Raw genomic sequence first — 16,157 nt, forward strand, 5'->3', positions numbered from 1 at the left:
TCAATCCAAAAGATTTGCTGTTAAACCGTGTGATGCTCGACATCTATATTCTCCCCAAGGTGTTTTATAAACACGGGTAAATAGATATTATTAGAGGGTCTTATAAAATGCATGGACAAAAAGTGATTTGAACGAAATTTTAACTATAATGTCCTTGTTTGGTAGAGATTAAAATCAGATTTATAGTAAAATTTGATAAAAGTTGATGAAATGTATAATTAAAAAGTTGTGGGATTCTATAAAATATGTAGTTAAAATTAACTGTTTTAATTTAAGTTCTATGAAATATGGGATGTATATACAAACACTTAAAAACCAGTATCTAAACATACTCTTCTTTAGATCCTTTCCTATCAATAACTATTGGCGTGTTACATGGTAGATAATCATGTCAGAATTTGTCGTGAATAGCAACATCCTTAAATGAACAGCGAAATACAAAGAAGACAGTGGGAGAAGATCCGTGCATGGCTTGGCATTAGACGCTTTATGTCTATTATCCCTAGTGCATTAAAGTAGATTAAAAAGGAGGCTCGGGACGGCTTGACATAGTAAAGCTAAAAAGATTGCTCTTGCTAGCATTGTTTAACATTTATGAACGGCTCAAAACAAGAAGATCTTTGAGGACCTTACTCTGCTGGCTGATAGCATTGTTAGACGAATAAAATCGCATGTATACAAAGTTATGTTCTTTTTGTATCCATATGTTTTAATTCCTTTTGAGTCTATGGCGTTAGATTGCTAGATCTTTTTGTTTACACACATGTTCTTCTTGTTTGCTCGGGTATGTCCGGTGTAATTGTATATGTACTTGATCTTTGGTTGCCCGAGTATACTCAGTATACTTGTATATGCATTTGATTTTTGATTGCCAAGGTATGTCCGATGTATCTGTACATGTTTTTGATTAATGTATTACACATTTACCGATTAAAAAAAAAGTGTACACATTTTACGTTGTCTTTGCTGATGTGTAGTGACTTGGGCTCTTTCGGGTCAAAACGATAATAAGATTTGAATACCATCTTAAAGGTCAACATTACTAACAGGAATAACATATCACTATACGAATACTCGATGTGGGAAGAGACTCTAATCTCAATGTTGTGTAATACTCGATGAGAGACTCCAATATCAATGTTGGGTTTAATATGAGTCTTCCCAAGAATCGTAAACATGTGATCACAACAATCTCCTACTCCATAAATCAATTTGAATCATTGGAGTCATCAAACAACCCAAGCTACTCAGAATTAAACCACTAATTGGATGGAGTAATTATTAATAATTTAAAGAAATAAAGCAGAAAACACAAAACTTTATGACCTCGGAGTAAGGCGACATCGGTGTATAGCGTCTTGTGAGAACATCACATCCCTCGTCAATACATTCATGTACATAGTCATAGGTATCTTGTGCAGTATGAATGAGTAATTATACTATAGTCAAGTCATTGATTAAATTACACAGAGAGTTCACAAGGTATCAAAATAAGTAGCAATATAAAATAACTTGAAGACAAAACAAGTTCGTATTCAGTATTCCCTGTGTCCATCGCCAAATATTGGCTTGAAGTTTCAATCGAGATCTACGCGTTTTGGAAATGCCATGCAAGATGAATTTACATATTAAATACAACTTCTTACACGCATTTATGCTTCAAGTACATTAAACTCCATTCCTCTCATCTATATATACATGTGTGTCTATACAATATACAAGAACAAATTTTACATATATAATTCAGCAATTCATTTTTTTCACGTTAAAATGATGAAAAATAAGCTGTTTTCCTCTCCATTAATCATTTCTTGCATTATTTTAGCAATTCTAACGTTATCTACTCATTCTTCAGCAGATAATGTTTCGCCAGCAAATCCTATCCCCCCTTCAATCATATGCAAATCCACCCCTTATCCTGGATTCTGTAAATCAATGCTCGTTCCAAACTCAAATTCCTCATCCAATGCGTACGATCACAGCCTGTTTTCTGTACAAAAATCCTTATCCGCAGCCCGAAAATTCCTTTCGTTGATTAACAAGTATCTACGGGGGTCGAGAAATTTGACAATAACAGCCGTGAGGGCTCTAGACGACTGCAAGTTTCTAGCCGAGCTTAACATTGATTATCTAATGAGTTCTTTTGTTATTGTCAATGGAACTTCATCGAAAACTCTTTCGGTTTTCGAGGCTGACGAAGTTCAGACACTTCTTAGCAGCATTTTGACAAACAGTCAGACATGTGTGGATGGCCTTCAGGCTACAGCCTCGGCCTGGAGTGTAAGAAAAGGGATTTTATCGCCATTGACGAATGATACGAGGTTGTTCAGTGTTTCTTTAGCCCTTTTCACTAAAGCCTCGGTTCCTAAGAGGAAGAAGCCTTCACACTCGACAGGGAAACTATTTCGCGCGGGTTAGTCGCCAACAATTAAAATGGATCAGACGATTGTGTAAGGGACAAACCTCTTGAGACAAAGTCCTAAAAATGGGTGTTCTTTTATTGGCGATGACTTTACAATTGGAAATTAAAAACAGAATGCCTCCAAGGGGCGCAAGCACACGAGTTACTGAAAAAAATGTTTAAGTCTAAGTTAAGGAAATTAAAATTACATGTTCTCTATTCGAGAGTTTTTGATTCGGTCCTTTGCTCTATGTCTTTTCTCCCTTTTATACTCCATGGATGATCTTTTTTGTGATCAACCGCCTACAAACTGCTTGATCGTTCTGCAACTGCCCACTTTCTTTATAATGACCAGCTTGTCATGAAAACTGCCTTTTTTAACTGCTGCCACTACTCTTCGTCGTTCAACCGTTTTCGATTGAATTCCTTGAATCGTGGAACGTGATAGGGCTGCTTTAATAACTGCACTTCTTGATAACCACAACGCTTTATGTTTGTTAAGACTTTGGGCGACTTGAAGGTTTGGGCGAGAATAGAGTAACAGCTCTGGGCGACTGCATGGCACTCCATTCGCTCAGATTCTGGGCGACTTGCAAACTTGGACGATAGCGTTACCGCGTTCTTGGGCCTCCCTATTTGGGCCTTCATCTTGAATTGTTTGATTGGGCTTCGTTCTTTGGGCTATCTGATTTGGAGATCCTCCAATTGGACTTCATTCCTTGGGCCGTTCGATTTGGGCTGAATTTTTATGTGTCAACAATTACCCCCCAATATCGCAGAATTAATAATAATTATTAAATTTTGCCATATTCACTTTGTGTTTCCAACAACATTCGAGATTTCCAAGAATTTCAATCATTGTTTTCTTCCATAACTTGAAAAGGTGCGTCGTTTTGCAAACCCTTATAACCCCCAAACACGCCATTTCACTGCACCATTAAATTACGCCTCAAATTTTTCGCGTCTCTCCCACGATTTACTGTTCATCTTTTGCTTCCTTGCTACGTAACTCTGAAAAACTTCGTTCCATCTCAAATGGCGACTTCACAATCTCAAGCTGGCGACTCCTTTAGTTTTGATGACTTTCAGAAACTTCTGAGTCGTCCATACATAACTCCGAGTTTCCTCGCGCCCGCCGATGTCGAACGCAATGAGTTCTACTTAGGTCCCTTCTTCAACAATGCAGAGGCAGTTGAACAGGCAGCGGTGGATCAGCTGTTTCCTTGTACTCAAGACCCTCTATTTCTAAACTCTCTGCCGATGGGGCCACTTCGCGAAAGAGGTATTCGCACTTGGCCTAAATCTGATGTAGCTTTCCGTAGGTAGCATGCTCGTCTTGTGGGCCATGGTCCTACTAAGGCACTTTTTGATAATGCTAGAATTTCTGATTTGTTAGAAATCTCTATTCGCCCCCCTACTTTTGATTCAGCACTTTTTTCGATTGCTTTGAGTTTTTGGTCTTCTGAGTATAATACCTTTATTTTCCCTCTTGGCCCCATGTCTATTACTTTAAGGGATGTTGGGGCCCTAGTGAATCTACCGCCTTTGGGTGATATCATTTTTCCTGGTATCTTGGTTTCTGGTAGCGCCCCAAAGTTTGGTAGAAACTACACGGAGTCTTATTCAAGCCTGCAAACCATTCACAATCATTCAAGCGCTGAGCCTTCCCATACTGAGCGAGTGACTTTTCTTCTAGTTTGACTTTGTAAATATGTTTTGTGTGTGCCAAACATAAAGCCCTCCCTGAGTTATTTACCCACAGCGCATGAATTAGCGCGTGGCAGGCCTTTGAATTTATGTTCTTTCTTTTTGGCTGCCCTTTATAGAGGCATGGCCTCTCTTCAAACTCAATTGAAGAATGGTGCATCTCCCACTGGTAGTGGACCTCTTTGGTTCACTCAACTGTGGTTGAGATCCTTTTTTCCATTGCTTGGTGCTCCATCAATTTCTCGCTCCTCTGCTAGCTGTTATGGGCTAGTCATGGAGCCCTTGGCTCTTGTAAATATGTCCAGAAGGGACATCTTTTCATTTTTTTATTCTTTAGATTCAATCTCTTCCTTTTTTGACTCCAGACTATGTACATCCCCCCTCCACCATAGACAGCGCGAGCACCTCCCTGCTCATTTGGATCCAGTTTTTCACCGGGAGGGAGCTATTTCATGATATTTTAACTGGGACCAATTCCAAGGCAGGGGTAGAAATTTATGCTCCCCAATTTTTTGCTCGCCAGCTTGGTTTCGGCCAAACTTGGCTTGTTCCTCCTTGCTATTCAAGGAACTTAATTGACCGTTTTCATATTATTAATAAGGCGGAGGCAGAGGCTATAAATGCTCGCAATCTTCTTTTAACCAGCTATTTTTCATTAGCCCCCTTCAATTCTAGCCACGTCATCCATCCTCTTTTTGAACAGCTCTGGCCGTCAGTGAAGTGCAGATTATTTGCGACTGATGCCAATCGTGCCTTTCATTCACTAGACCAGCCGAGCATTTCTTCCCCTCCTCCTGTTTTAGTCACTCCTTTATCCATCCGGAGTCCTTCTCCTCCTCGTCGCGCTAAACAGTCTGCTCGTCCATCTTCTTCTCTCCCTGCCAAGCCTACTACAGCCAAGAGTGCCCCAATCCACAAACGGTCAGCCTCAGCATCTCCCATCAGCATCTCCCATTCTGGAGGATGATGATGATGATACCCCTCTTATCGTCAGGAGGAAGGTAATTAAATTGGTTTACTCACAAGCATACTTTTCCATACTTGAAACTTTTCTGTGTGCTGATGATTTTTTGGATTTCTCAGAAAAGTTCAGCCTTTCCTTCAAAGGCTTTGGCATCGACAGCTCCTGCTCCATCATCCTCCACTGAGGCTGCTTCATCCAAACTGGTTGATGAGGGAACTGCGCTTAAAGAGACATCTTCAGTCCCAGAATCCTCATCACAACCCATGGATGAGCCACCTTCTTCCCAAGGCGTCAACCCCCCAAACATCGAAGCAGAAGGTAATTCAGTTTTTTGATGCCTTACCTTTGCTTGTGCTATTGGTTTCTGATTTGTTGCTCTTGAGTTTTGCAGATACTCCTATGAGTCTGCCCGTTGTGGCAACATCTTCTCGCTCAGACAAGGAGAAGTCCTCACGAATGGAGGAGTCATTGGTGGCAGACTTGGCTGAGGACATGCCATCTTCCACGATTGTTGATGAGGTAATCTTTGCTTCACTTTTATTTCTATCTTGTTCGTTGTAGTGAGAATCTTTAATATTGGCAATTTTCTTTGCAGGATGCTGACAAGATTGTGCGTTCTATCCAAGACTTGTTCGCTTCCTGGGGGCAAGTCAAGACGTCTTGCTCTGCTCCATCTGATTGTCCTACTGCTTCTTCAGAGGAAGATTTGAAGTTCCTCAAGCAGTCGATATTTGTGTACGTGTCCTTCATGGATATGGACATTGGTAGGGCTAGTGCTGCCAGACACAAGGATAAACTTGAGCATTTGAATGCGAAGTTGGAGCAAGCACTGACGCTTCCGTCGCTCAATCTTTCTGCCGACTTTAAAGCGCCGTTGAAGGTTATCCACTCCGAGGTCCTTTCTTTGCTGGCCAAGAATGCTGAACTAAAGGCCAAAAGTACTCAATATCTTCGAGCCGTATCCGAAAAAGAGTCTTTGCGTATGGAGATCAACAAGGCTGAGGACGAGTTGAAAGAAATCTCTTCCGAAGTCATGATTGAAGACTCTTTGATGGTTAATTTGGCTGCTCAGATGAAGGAACTTCAAGCGAAAATGGACGACTGCAAGGTGAGAATGGCTGCTAAAAAGCGCAACGCCTCCCAAGGAATTGAGCGAACTAAGTCCTTGGTTGAGCAGTACAAGAAGTTGGAAGTTGATGATGATGTCGTGGCTGAATTGAACATCACTTCCTCTCGGCAGAACAAGGATTGGGCAAAACTTAGGGAACGAATTCGTTTAGTGTGGGGTGGACTGTAATTAAGACTTATGATGCCTTTTTCTTTTGTAATTTGATTTTTCCTTTGTTACTTTGTTCATTATTAATGAACATACATATTAACTTCTTGTGTATTTATTTGACGTTTGTTTTTTAGTCGTCAATTCTTCAAACATTTAACTGCTTTGTGCTAAAAATCTTGCCCATTTTCTTTTGATATTTTCACCACTTTTCCTAAGACTTTGGGCTATTTAATTCCATTTACTAGGCAAAATGTGGCTGCTCATATTATGTCTCTTCATCTCCACCCTCCTATAAATGCATGGATGCTTCGCATTTTCCATTTTCCATCTTCATCTTCATTTTCTTCTTCGAAATCAATTTGCTGCCATTGTTTGGCACTCTGACAATCAATCCGATCCGAAACCTTCGTCTTTCTATAAAAATGGGTTGTTTAGTCCGTCCATTTTACTATTTACCTTGATGTCACCTTTGGTGTGGGAGGTATAGGAAATATTTTTTGGCCAGCAGTAAAGTTTTTACCATCGAAATTCTTCCCATCGTTTCTTTGTCCTTTACAAGGAGTCGATGATAGAAGGCAATTTTTGGGATGCTTGCGGGCCACATTGCTTGCTGAGAGTGCTTCTCAGTTTGCTTGCTGAGAATGCTTCTCAGCCTCTTTGCCCTCCATTGCAACGATGCATTTAGGAAAGTGGTGAGGCCAGTCCACCCTCTTACTCTGCGATCCCATCATTGCAGCGATGCATTTAGGAGGGCGGTGTGAGGCTAGTCCACCCTCTTACTCAGCGATCAACTGGAAGATTAGCTTACTTTTGATTGTAGTTTATAGAACATCCATTATTTGTATTTTCGCATCTTTGTAATGAACGTTTGATAATAAAGGACTTTATTTGAACGTATTTCGCTCTGACCTTGTTATCCTTAATCGTTCAACATATTTTGATTATACTTTTATCTGCTCACATTCCCATAAAGAAGGAACATATTTTTTTTAAATATTTGTCGTTAATGAATCTCACGTGCTTGGTGCCATCTAAATCTTCCAAGTGATACGCTCCATTGGACAACACACTGTTTATTTTGTATGGTCCTTCCCAATTGGGCGACCACTTCCCGTACTTTGGATCCTTGCTATCCAAAGGGAGTATCGTCTTCCAAACTAGTTCACCCAGGCTGAACGATTTGGCTATGACTTTTTTATTATAAAACTTAGCCATTCTTTGTTTTTGAACTTGCAATCTATCTAAGACGTCCAACTTTAATTCGTCTAACCCCAATAAATTTTGGACTAGTGATTCGGCATACTCATCATCATTCAACTTATGTTGCAAGTACACTCTAATCGATTGCATATTGATTTTCATAGGTAAAACGGCCTCCTGTCCATAAACAAGTTGGAAAGGAGTAACTTTGGTACTTGACCGAGGTGATGTTCTATAAGCCCATAAGGCCTTGTTCAGACATTCGTGCCAATTTTTGGCATTTTCATCTATCATCTTTCTGATGATATTTTTTAAAATCTTATTAGAAGATTCCGCTTGTCCGTTGGTTTTAGCGTAGTATGGTGTGGAGTTTACTAATTTAACCCCAAACTCGCTCAAAAATTTGTTCACTTGATCCCCATTCAAAGATGTTCCGTGATCTACCATCAACGTTTGTGGAATTCCAAACCTATAAATGATGTGATCACGGATAAACTCTATAACATTCTTCTGGGTGATCTCTTTCAAAGGTACCACCTCTACCCATTTGGTGAAATAGTCGGTTGCAACTATAACAAAAGTATGTTGCTTGGACGATGGGGGATAAATCTTCCCTATCAAGTCTATCGCCCAACCCTTGAACGGCCAAGGTTTAATAATAGATGCCATCTCTCGTGCTGTCGCCCTTTGTATTGGACCATGCTTTTGGCATGCTAAACAACTCTTTGCTTACTGAACGCATAATTCTCCCATCTTTGGCAAAAAATATCTACTCCTGATAATTAACCATCTCATCCTTTGGCCAGCTTGATGAGCTCCACATATCCCTTCGTGCACTTCAGCCATGATCGTCTTGGCTTCTTGCAAACTTACACACCTTAGTAATACACCATCAGAGCATTTCTTAAACAACTCTTCGTCTATTAGTGTATAGTTCAGCAAACACAGCTTCATTTTCCTACTAATCCCTCCATTAGGTTCTTTAAGGAACCTTTTAATCTCTGTTCTCCAATCTATTACATCTCCATCTTGTATGTAGTGAAGTTCAATCTTTCTCGCCCTTCTTTGAGTCACGGGCAATATGATTCCATACTCACTTCCAATTCAAAACCTTTGACTACCCTGAGACCATTTGGGCTAACTCATTTGCCACGTCATTGTATATCCTATTAACGCATTGAAGTTCTACTTGGTCGAATTCTTCTAACAATTCTTGGGCGATCTCATGTTGACTTATAATGGAATCACTTTGGCATTTAAAATCACCAATCAATTGGTGGATTACCAATTGAGAATCGCCCCTAACAATCACATTTCTTATTCCCATATCTATCATTAGTTCTAGGCCTACAATTAAGGCTTCATATTCAGCCTGATTGTTGGTGCACATTCTGTCTAAAGTGAATGCGAACTTGTAGCAAATCCCTAAAGGATTAATTAATGCTATTCCTACTCCTGCACCTTTAGAGGTTTTTGATCCATCGAAATACAACACCCAAGATTTTAGCTCGAACGAATTGATTTCTAGTTCAATTTCTTCAGGCATGTCAAGGCATGGATGATCGACTAGAAAGTTAGCCAAAGCCTGATTTTTGACTACCTTTTGAGGTACATATTGTATCTCGAATTCTGATAAAGCTAGTGTCCAAAGGTCTACCCTTTGGTGTAAAATAGGGCGCGAGAACATGTACTTAACTAAATTTACTTTAAAAATTAAATAAACGGTTACGAGCCATAAATAAGCCCTGAATTTTGTACATGTGAAATACAATGCCAGATATAATTTTTCGATAGCAGAGTAATTACATTCACATTTTGTTAACCGTCTACTTAAGTAGTAAATTGCCCTTTCTTCACCAAATTGGTCTTCCTGTGCGACCATTCCAGCTATTGATTCTTTTTCAGCCGATACATACACTTTCATTGGCCGTCCTTGGATTGGTGACACCAACACTGGTGGACTTGATAAATATGTCTTCAAGCTTTCAAAAGCCTTTTGATGTTCTTCTTTCCAGACGAATTCGTCCTGATTTTTCAGTTTTAAGAGCGGCGAAAAGATTTTAGTTCGCCCTGCACAGTTAGAAATAAAGCGTCTTAAAAAGTTTACTTGGCCTAGAAACCTTTGCAATTCTTTTTTGTTGCTAGGTGGTTTGGCCTCTAAAATGGCTTTCGCTTTATTTTTATCAAGTTCAATCCCTCTCTTGTGTACTAAGAAACCAAGAAAATTCCGTGCATTAACACCAAATGCACACTTCAAGGGATTCAACTTTAACTTATATTGCTTCATTCGCTCAAACGAACATCTTAACTGTTCGAAATGGTCCTCTTCTTTAATGGACTTGACTACTATGTCATCTACATACACTTCAACAAACTTGCCTATCATATCATGAAAGATTAAATTCATTGCCCTTTGATAAGTTGCCCCTGCATTTTTTAGGCAGAAAGGCATAACCACCCATTCAAAACATCCTAGAGACCCAGGGCATCTAAAGGCAATTTTGTGTATGTCTTCTTCAGCTATATAAATTTGATTGTATCCTGAATACCCATCCATGAAAGAATACATGACATGTCCGGCAGTCGAGTCTACTAAAGAATCCACCGTGGGCATTGGATACTCATCTTTGGGTGTAGCTATGTTTAAATTCCTGAAATCTATACACACCATTAGTTTACCATTCTTTTTTAGTACTGTCACGATATTGGACAACCACTCGACATATCTGGCTGTTCTAATAAAACCTGCTTTCAATAATCGCTCTATCTCTTTCTTGATTTCAGGGAGTACATTGGGAGTAAAACGTCTAGGAGGCTGCCTATGAGGTTTAAAGTTAGGCTTAGTTGGTAACCTATGTTCCACCAAGTCTCTATCTAAACCAGGCATTTGTTCATATTCCCAAGCAAAACAATCTTTGTACTCTTTTAGCAAAGCGATTAATTTATTACTAACCTCTTGATCGAGCATCTGGCTGATGAATGTTGGACGATCTTCTCCTTCATTGCCAATATTTACTTTGATCAGAGGGTCTTGTGCTTGAGCGTATCCAGGTTTGACGATGCGCATCACTTCGTCATCTAGTTCCCATGTAAGTACTTCCTCTTCTAAACGGTCCACCTTGTTGACTTCTCGGCCAATGCTTTGTTCTAACACGAATACTGCCAATTTGTCCTTCAGCGCTTTTAGGGCTGTCTCTTCTTTCACCTTGTCATTGCATTCCTTATTGAAAGCCATCAGTCTGGCTTTGAAGGCCTGAATGTCAGCCATTTGCTTTTGTAACTTAGAATCCATTCAAAACTCCTTGATTATTCTTTTGCCAATTACTGGCTCTTCTAGGGCCACTATATTTGGCCTCATCTGTTTGAACATTTCAGTGAGTGCGTCCACTGAGAATGGTTCTTCGCTTTGCGTGACAACTTGAGTTTCTTCCCCATCTTGTACTACCCTGACAGGTCCATAGTTTCCTTCGTACATGAACTTTTCCACCGAGTTTGCTTCTGCGACAAAAGGCCTATGATCGGCCTGTACCACCTCTATTTCGCCTTTATTACTCCAAAAGATCAGGCATTGATGGAGTGATGAGGGTATACAGCGACTTCCATGTATCCAATCTCTTCCTAGTAGCACATTGTAACTAGTAGGACCATCTATTACAAAGAAGACAGTGGTCCTAGTAGTCGTCCCTATAGTTATGTCCAATGTCATAACTTCCTTAGCTGAAGTTGCTCCTCCATTGAAGCTCGTGAGGATAACTTCTGTAGGAATCATGTCACCCTCTATTTTTACGAACTTCCTCATCATCCTAGATGGAATGGTGTTTATAGCTGCTCCATTGTCGACAAGCACTTTTGCCACTGGGATGCCGTTAACTAGAGTTTTAACGTACAATGGCCTCAAGTGTTTAGTCAATTTCATGGCTGGCCGTTTAAAAATAACCTTTTCAACAGCCTCTATTTCTACTTCTTATTTGTTTTCTGTCGAATTATCCCCCTGTGATGAGTCGACGTGCAGTATATCGCGCTGATCCTTTATCTCCTGAACTTCCTTCTTACTTTTTTCTAATGCTTCCTCATCAATTACCCAACCTGTGGGAGGGGGCATTATTCTTGGAGGTGACCCATACTTTTCAGAGCGAGACACTCTCTTATTCCTTTTGGGTGTCCCGTACAGTACGTAGAAATCGAAAGGACGTCCAGATGGTTCTCCCAACAAGTCTATTTCGCGAACTCCTTCTCGATATAGTTGCTTCAACAGAGTATTGCGCGATACTCCTCTCTTTCTTCCTTCTGCTTCTAGGTCGATTTCTTCTTCAATGTCTGTCATCCTCTTCATCGTTGTAGGCCTCTCTAGAAGTCTGGCCTTCTTCACATTCCAGCACGCAAGCTTCTCCTTCGTTGTCCTCCCTCTCTTCTTCTTTTTCTTTATTATTGAATTCATTGGCCAGTAAGTAATTATTGGCCACGATAGGAGGCAACGTACCGAATTGGATAGCAAGGGGCTGATCTGGATCTTCTCCATCCCTTCTGTCTTGCTCAAACTTTGATCTCCCAGAAGAAGTTTCTGGCAGTTCCTTCATTGATTCATCTGTACCGGTCTCTTCACTATCTTTGAGGACATTTTGATTGGCTACCTTGAGTAGTTTAGGCGCTTTAGGATGTGGCACTCCCTGTTGCTGCCTCATCATCCGTCCATAGTTTCGTTGGAAACGCCTTTATTGAGTTCTAGTCATCTCATCGAAGGGTATTGCCCTTCCTGCATTATACTGGAATGAATGCCATACATTTAGCCGGCGAGGTTGCAGCCTGAATTTTTTTCCATTATCTTCTGGCCTGAACTGCCTCTCAAAAGGCGGTCCTCTATAGAATGATGTACCTCGCCCTCTACCAGGCTGAGTGTTTGGGAAGAAGGTAGGGCGATGGGGATACTGCCATATCCCTGATTTCTCCGTATTGCCATTCATTTCTCTTTTACATCTTGCACACAGGACGTCTTCGTCCTTTTTTGGTTCTTTCCCCTTAATTCGTTCAAAGACACTGGGATGTGGTCTAGGATCCTCTTCTCTATCATCTACGACCAACTTGAATTTTGGCAACTTGTTTTTGAATCCAGACGTCACCATATTCACTCCAAGTGGCCGTGGAAAAGGATTTTCATCCACTGCCATCTTCTTCTTATCGTCGAACGTAATTCGTCCTGATTCAATAGCATCCTGCAATACAAGGCGAAAAACCAAGCAATTGTTAGTCAAATGTGACCATGTATTATGCCATTTACAATATTTTTTACCCTTAATTTGTTCAGGGTTTGGCAATTTGTGCTTATCGCTCAACTTTATCTGCTTATCCCTATATAGTTTATCAAATATAAGGTCAGCTTTGGTTACATCGAACGAGAACGTTCTAACCTTTATGTTTCCATCTTTTATGGGCTCATCTTTGCCCGATGGTCTAGGCTTGGCTATTATGGGACAAGTATATGTATCTCCTTTGGCCAATTCGACCAAACACATTTCGGCTTGGTCGTATGACTCGTCGCTGATGGTATGAACGTCAAAATTCGGGTCTTTGTAATAAGTCCCTTTACTAGAATTTTTCATCGGTTCTTCCTCTCTTATCAGTCGTTCACCTAATCACATTCGCACTCAACTGGAAAAGGTTAGGAAATTCCTTGTCCTGGAATTTCTTTTTTAAATCAAAGCTCAAACAGCCCTGAGCGATTTTGATAAATTTTTTTTCAGGTAGAGGTACAAAACACTTGCTTCTTGCTATCTTGAACCTTTGGAGAAAACTTTCTGTCCATTCGTTTGGCATTTGACGTAGATTCGTCAAATCAGCCAAAGTGACTTCAGACTCAGTTTGATAAAATTGAGTGTGAAATAACTGTTTCAATTGTTGTCATGTTTGAACAGAGTTCGCTGACAAGTTGATGAACCAGGAGAAAGCTACTCCTGTTAACGAACTAGGGAAAAACCTCATTTTATGGTAATCGGTTACATCACCACTTTGCAATGTGAATCGCCCTATGTGTTCTAGAGTAGACACCTCTGCTAAACCAGTAAACAGTGAGAACTCTGACACTTTGTACCCTTTAGGCAATGGATATGCTTGGTCTACCCAATCAGGATATGACTTTGTGTACGTCGGTCTAATGACGGGATGCACCCCAAAAGCCATCTGATCCTGTACGATTTCCATAATCTAATTCCTCAACGTGACGTTGGGATCATATGGAATTCCTACAGGCTGGTTAACAGGTTGATTTGCATGAGGCCTGATGTTTAGTTCTTGATTGGCAACGAAGTTACCATGATTAGGGCCATTACCATTAGCCTGAACACCTATTCCCTCATTAACACGTGGGGTATTCTGTCCATTGTTTAGGACATTATCTCTTATGTTTGGATTACCCCCCAAGTTAGGCGTACCAATACCATTATTCTGATTTGGCACTGCAGTACCCCCTTGGTTTGAAGTAGAGAGACCAGAAAGTGGTTCTACCCCTTGATTCGGATTTAGGACTGAGGGATTATATCCCACAATTGTCCTAGTTTGAAAGTGATTTGCAAGAGGTAAAACCGGTTGACATATTTGGCCTACTAACTTATTCATTGTTTCGTTTAAAGTGTTTAGTTGTTTGGCCATATTGTCATAGTGTGCATTCCTATTTTGGGTAAATCTTTCCATATTATGAATACTTCGAAGATTTACCTGTTCAACAACGTCTTGTGTGAGTTCTCCAAGTAATGCACGCATGGTTCGAGGACTCAACTCCGTCATTGGTTCGTAACGACTGTTACTGCTCTGATTCTATCCATCTGTTCGTGGAGAGGCATGCTGCTCCTCATATCGCTCGATCACAGACTGGACTCCTCCCTGACTTGCTGCTTCTTTATCGGATCTCTGAGGCATATTGTTTCACCTTTTGTACTTTCAACACTAAATACCACTGTCCCACCGGGCGTGCCAAATTGTTTCGCGCGGGTTAGTCGCTAACAATTAAAAGGGATCAAACGATTGTGTAAGGGACAAACCTCTTGAGACAAAGTCCCAAAAAGGGGTGTTCTTTTATTGGCGATGACTTTACAATTGGAAATTAAAAACAGAATGCCTCCAAGGGGCGCAAGCACACGAGTTACTGAAAAAAGTGTTTATGTCTAAGCTAAGGAAATTAAAATTACATGTTCTCTGTTCGAGAGTTTTTGATTCGGTCCTTTGCTTTATGTCTTTTCTCCCTTTTATACTCCATGGATGATCTTTTTTGTGATCAACCGCCTAAAAACTGCTTGATCGTTCTGCAACTGTCCACTTTCCTCATGATGGCCAGCTTGTCATGAAAACTGCCTTTTTTAACTACTGCCACTACTTTTCGTCGTTCAACCGTTTTCGATTGAATTCCTTGAATCGTGAAACGTGATAGGGCTGCTTTAATAACTGCTTTGATAACTGCACTTCTTGATATCCACAACGCTTTATGTTTGTTAAGACTTTGGGCGACTTGAAGGTTTGGGCGAGAATAGAGTAACAGCTCTGGGCGACTGCATGACACTCCATTCGCTCAGATTCTGGGTGACTTGCAAACTTGGGCGATGGCGTTACCGCGTTCTTGGGCCTCCCTATTTGGGCCTTCATCTTGAATTGTTTGATTGGGCTTCGTTCTTTGGGCTATCTGATTTGGGGATCCTCCAATTGGGCTTCATTCCTTGGGCCGTTCGATTTGGGCTGAATTTTTATGTGTCAACGGAAACACTTGACATTCCAAAATGGCAGATTGAATTTCAAAATGTCTGCAAAAAATCAAGAAATCTTGAACGTTTTCAGCAACAGAAGGCTGCTTCAGACAGATGATAATGATAATTAGGTTCGGATAATTAACTATTTTATTGATCTAATCGCTAACATTGTCTTGCAAGACTTGAATTTATCCCGTGACATTTGTACTCATAAATTGGAATTTTGAATTCAACAGGTTCTGGTGAGTGACATTGTAGTTGTGAATCAGAATGGATCTGGGAATTTCGCCACCGTGAACGACGCGGTGGCAGCGGCTCCGACAAACTCCAACGGCAGCGCCGGTTACTTTCTGATATATAGAACCGCTGGTGTTTATGAAGAATATGTATCAATTGCCAACAACAAGAAATATTTGATGATGATTGGTGCTGGAATTAATCAGACTATCATCACTGGAAATCATAGCTACGTTGACGGATGGACTAAATTCAACTCGTCAACTTTTGGTGAGTCCCTAGTATTGTTTTTGGCTGGAAATTGAAATTGGTTGACTCAACTTGTGGGTCCCACAACTATATGACCCACAACTTTTGTTTGTCTTTCGACTTTCTTGAATTCGTAGCTGAACAGTTTTATGCTTTTTTCTTTCGTGTGCAGCTGTCGTTGGGACAGGCTTTGTTGCCGTCAACATAACATTCAGAAACACTGCCGGTGCAATCAAACATCAAGCTGTTGCGGTCCGAAATGGTGCCAATTCATCCACATTCTATTCGTGCAGTTTCGAAGCATACCAATGTTGGGAATCTACTTATACATGCACAGCGGAATTTAAAATTATTTCGATTCCCATCCAATAGATCTCATTGTGTTTGGTT

At 40.5% G+C, this 16,157-nt stretch overlaps 1 protein-coding gene across 1 annotated transcript; it reads left to right on the top strand.

The window, feature by feature from the left end:
• The first annotated feature begins 1,585 nt into the window (after positions 1-1,585).
• LOC111406369 (probable pectinesterase/pectinesterase inhibitor 41) lies at positions 1,586-15,414 on the top strand. The gene is made up of 2 exons (XM_023035800.1): positions 1,586-2,400; positions 15,296-15,414. Exons 1-2 carry the CDS (start codon positions 1,699-1,701, stop codon positions 15,407-15,409), a joined length of 816 nt encoding a protein of 271 aa, XP_022891568.1. The 5' UTR covers positions 1,586-1,698; the 3' UTR covers positions 15,410-15,414.
• Positions 15,415-16,157: the final 743 nt, after the last annotated feature.

This window comes from Olea europaea, chromosome 12 (genome assembly GCF_002742605.1).
Source record: "Olea europaea var. sylvestris chromosome 12, O_europaea_v1, whole genome shotgun sequence".
Lineage (NCBI taxonomy): Eukaryota > Viridiplantae > Streptophyta > Magnoliopsida > Lamiales > Oleaceae > Olea > Olea europaea.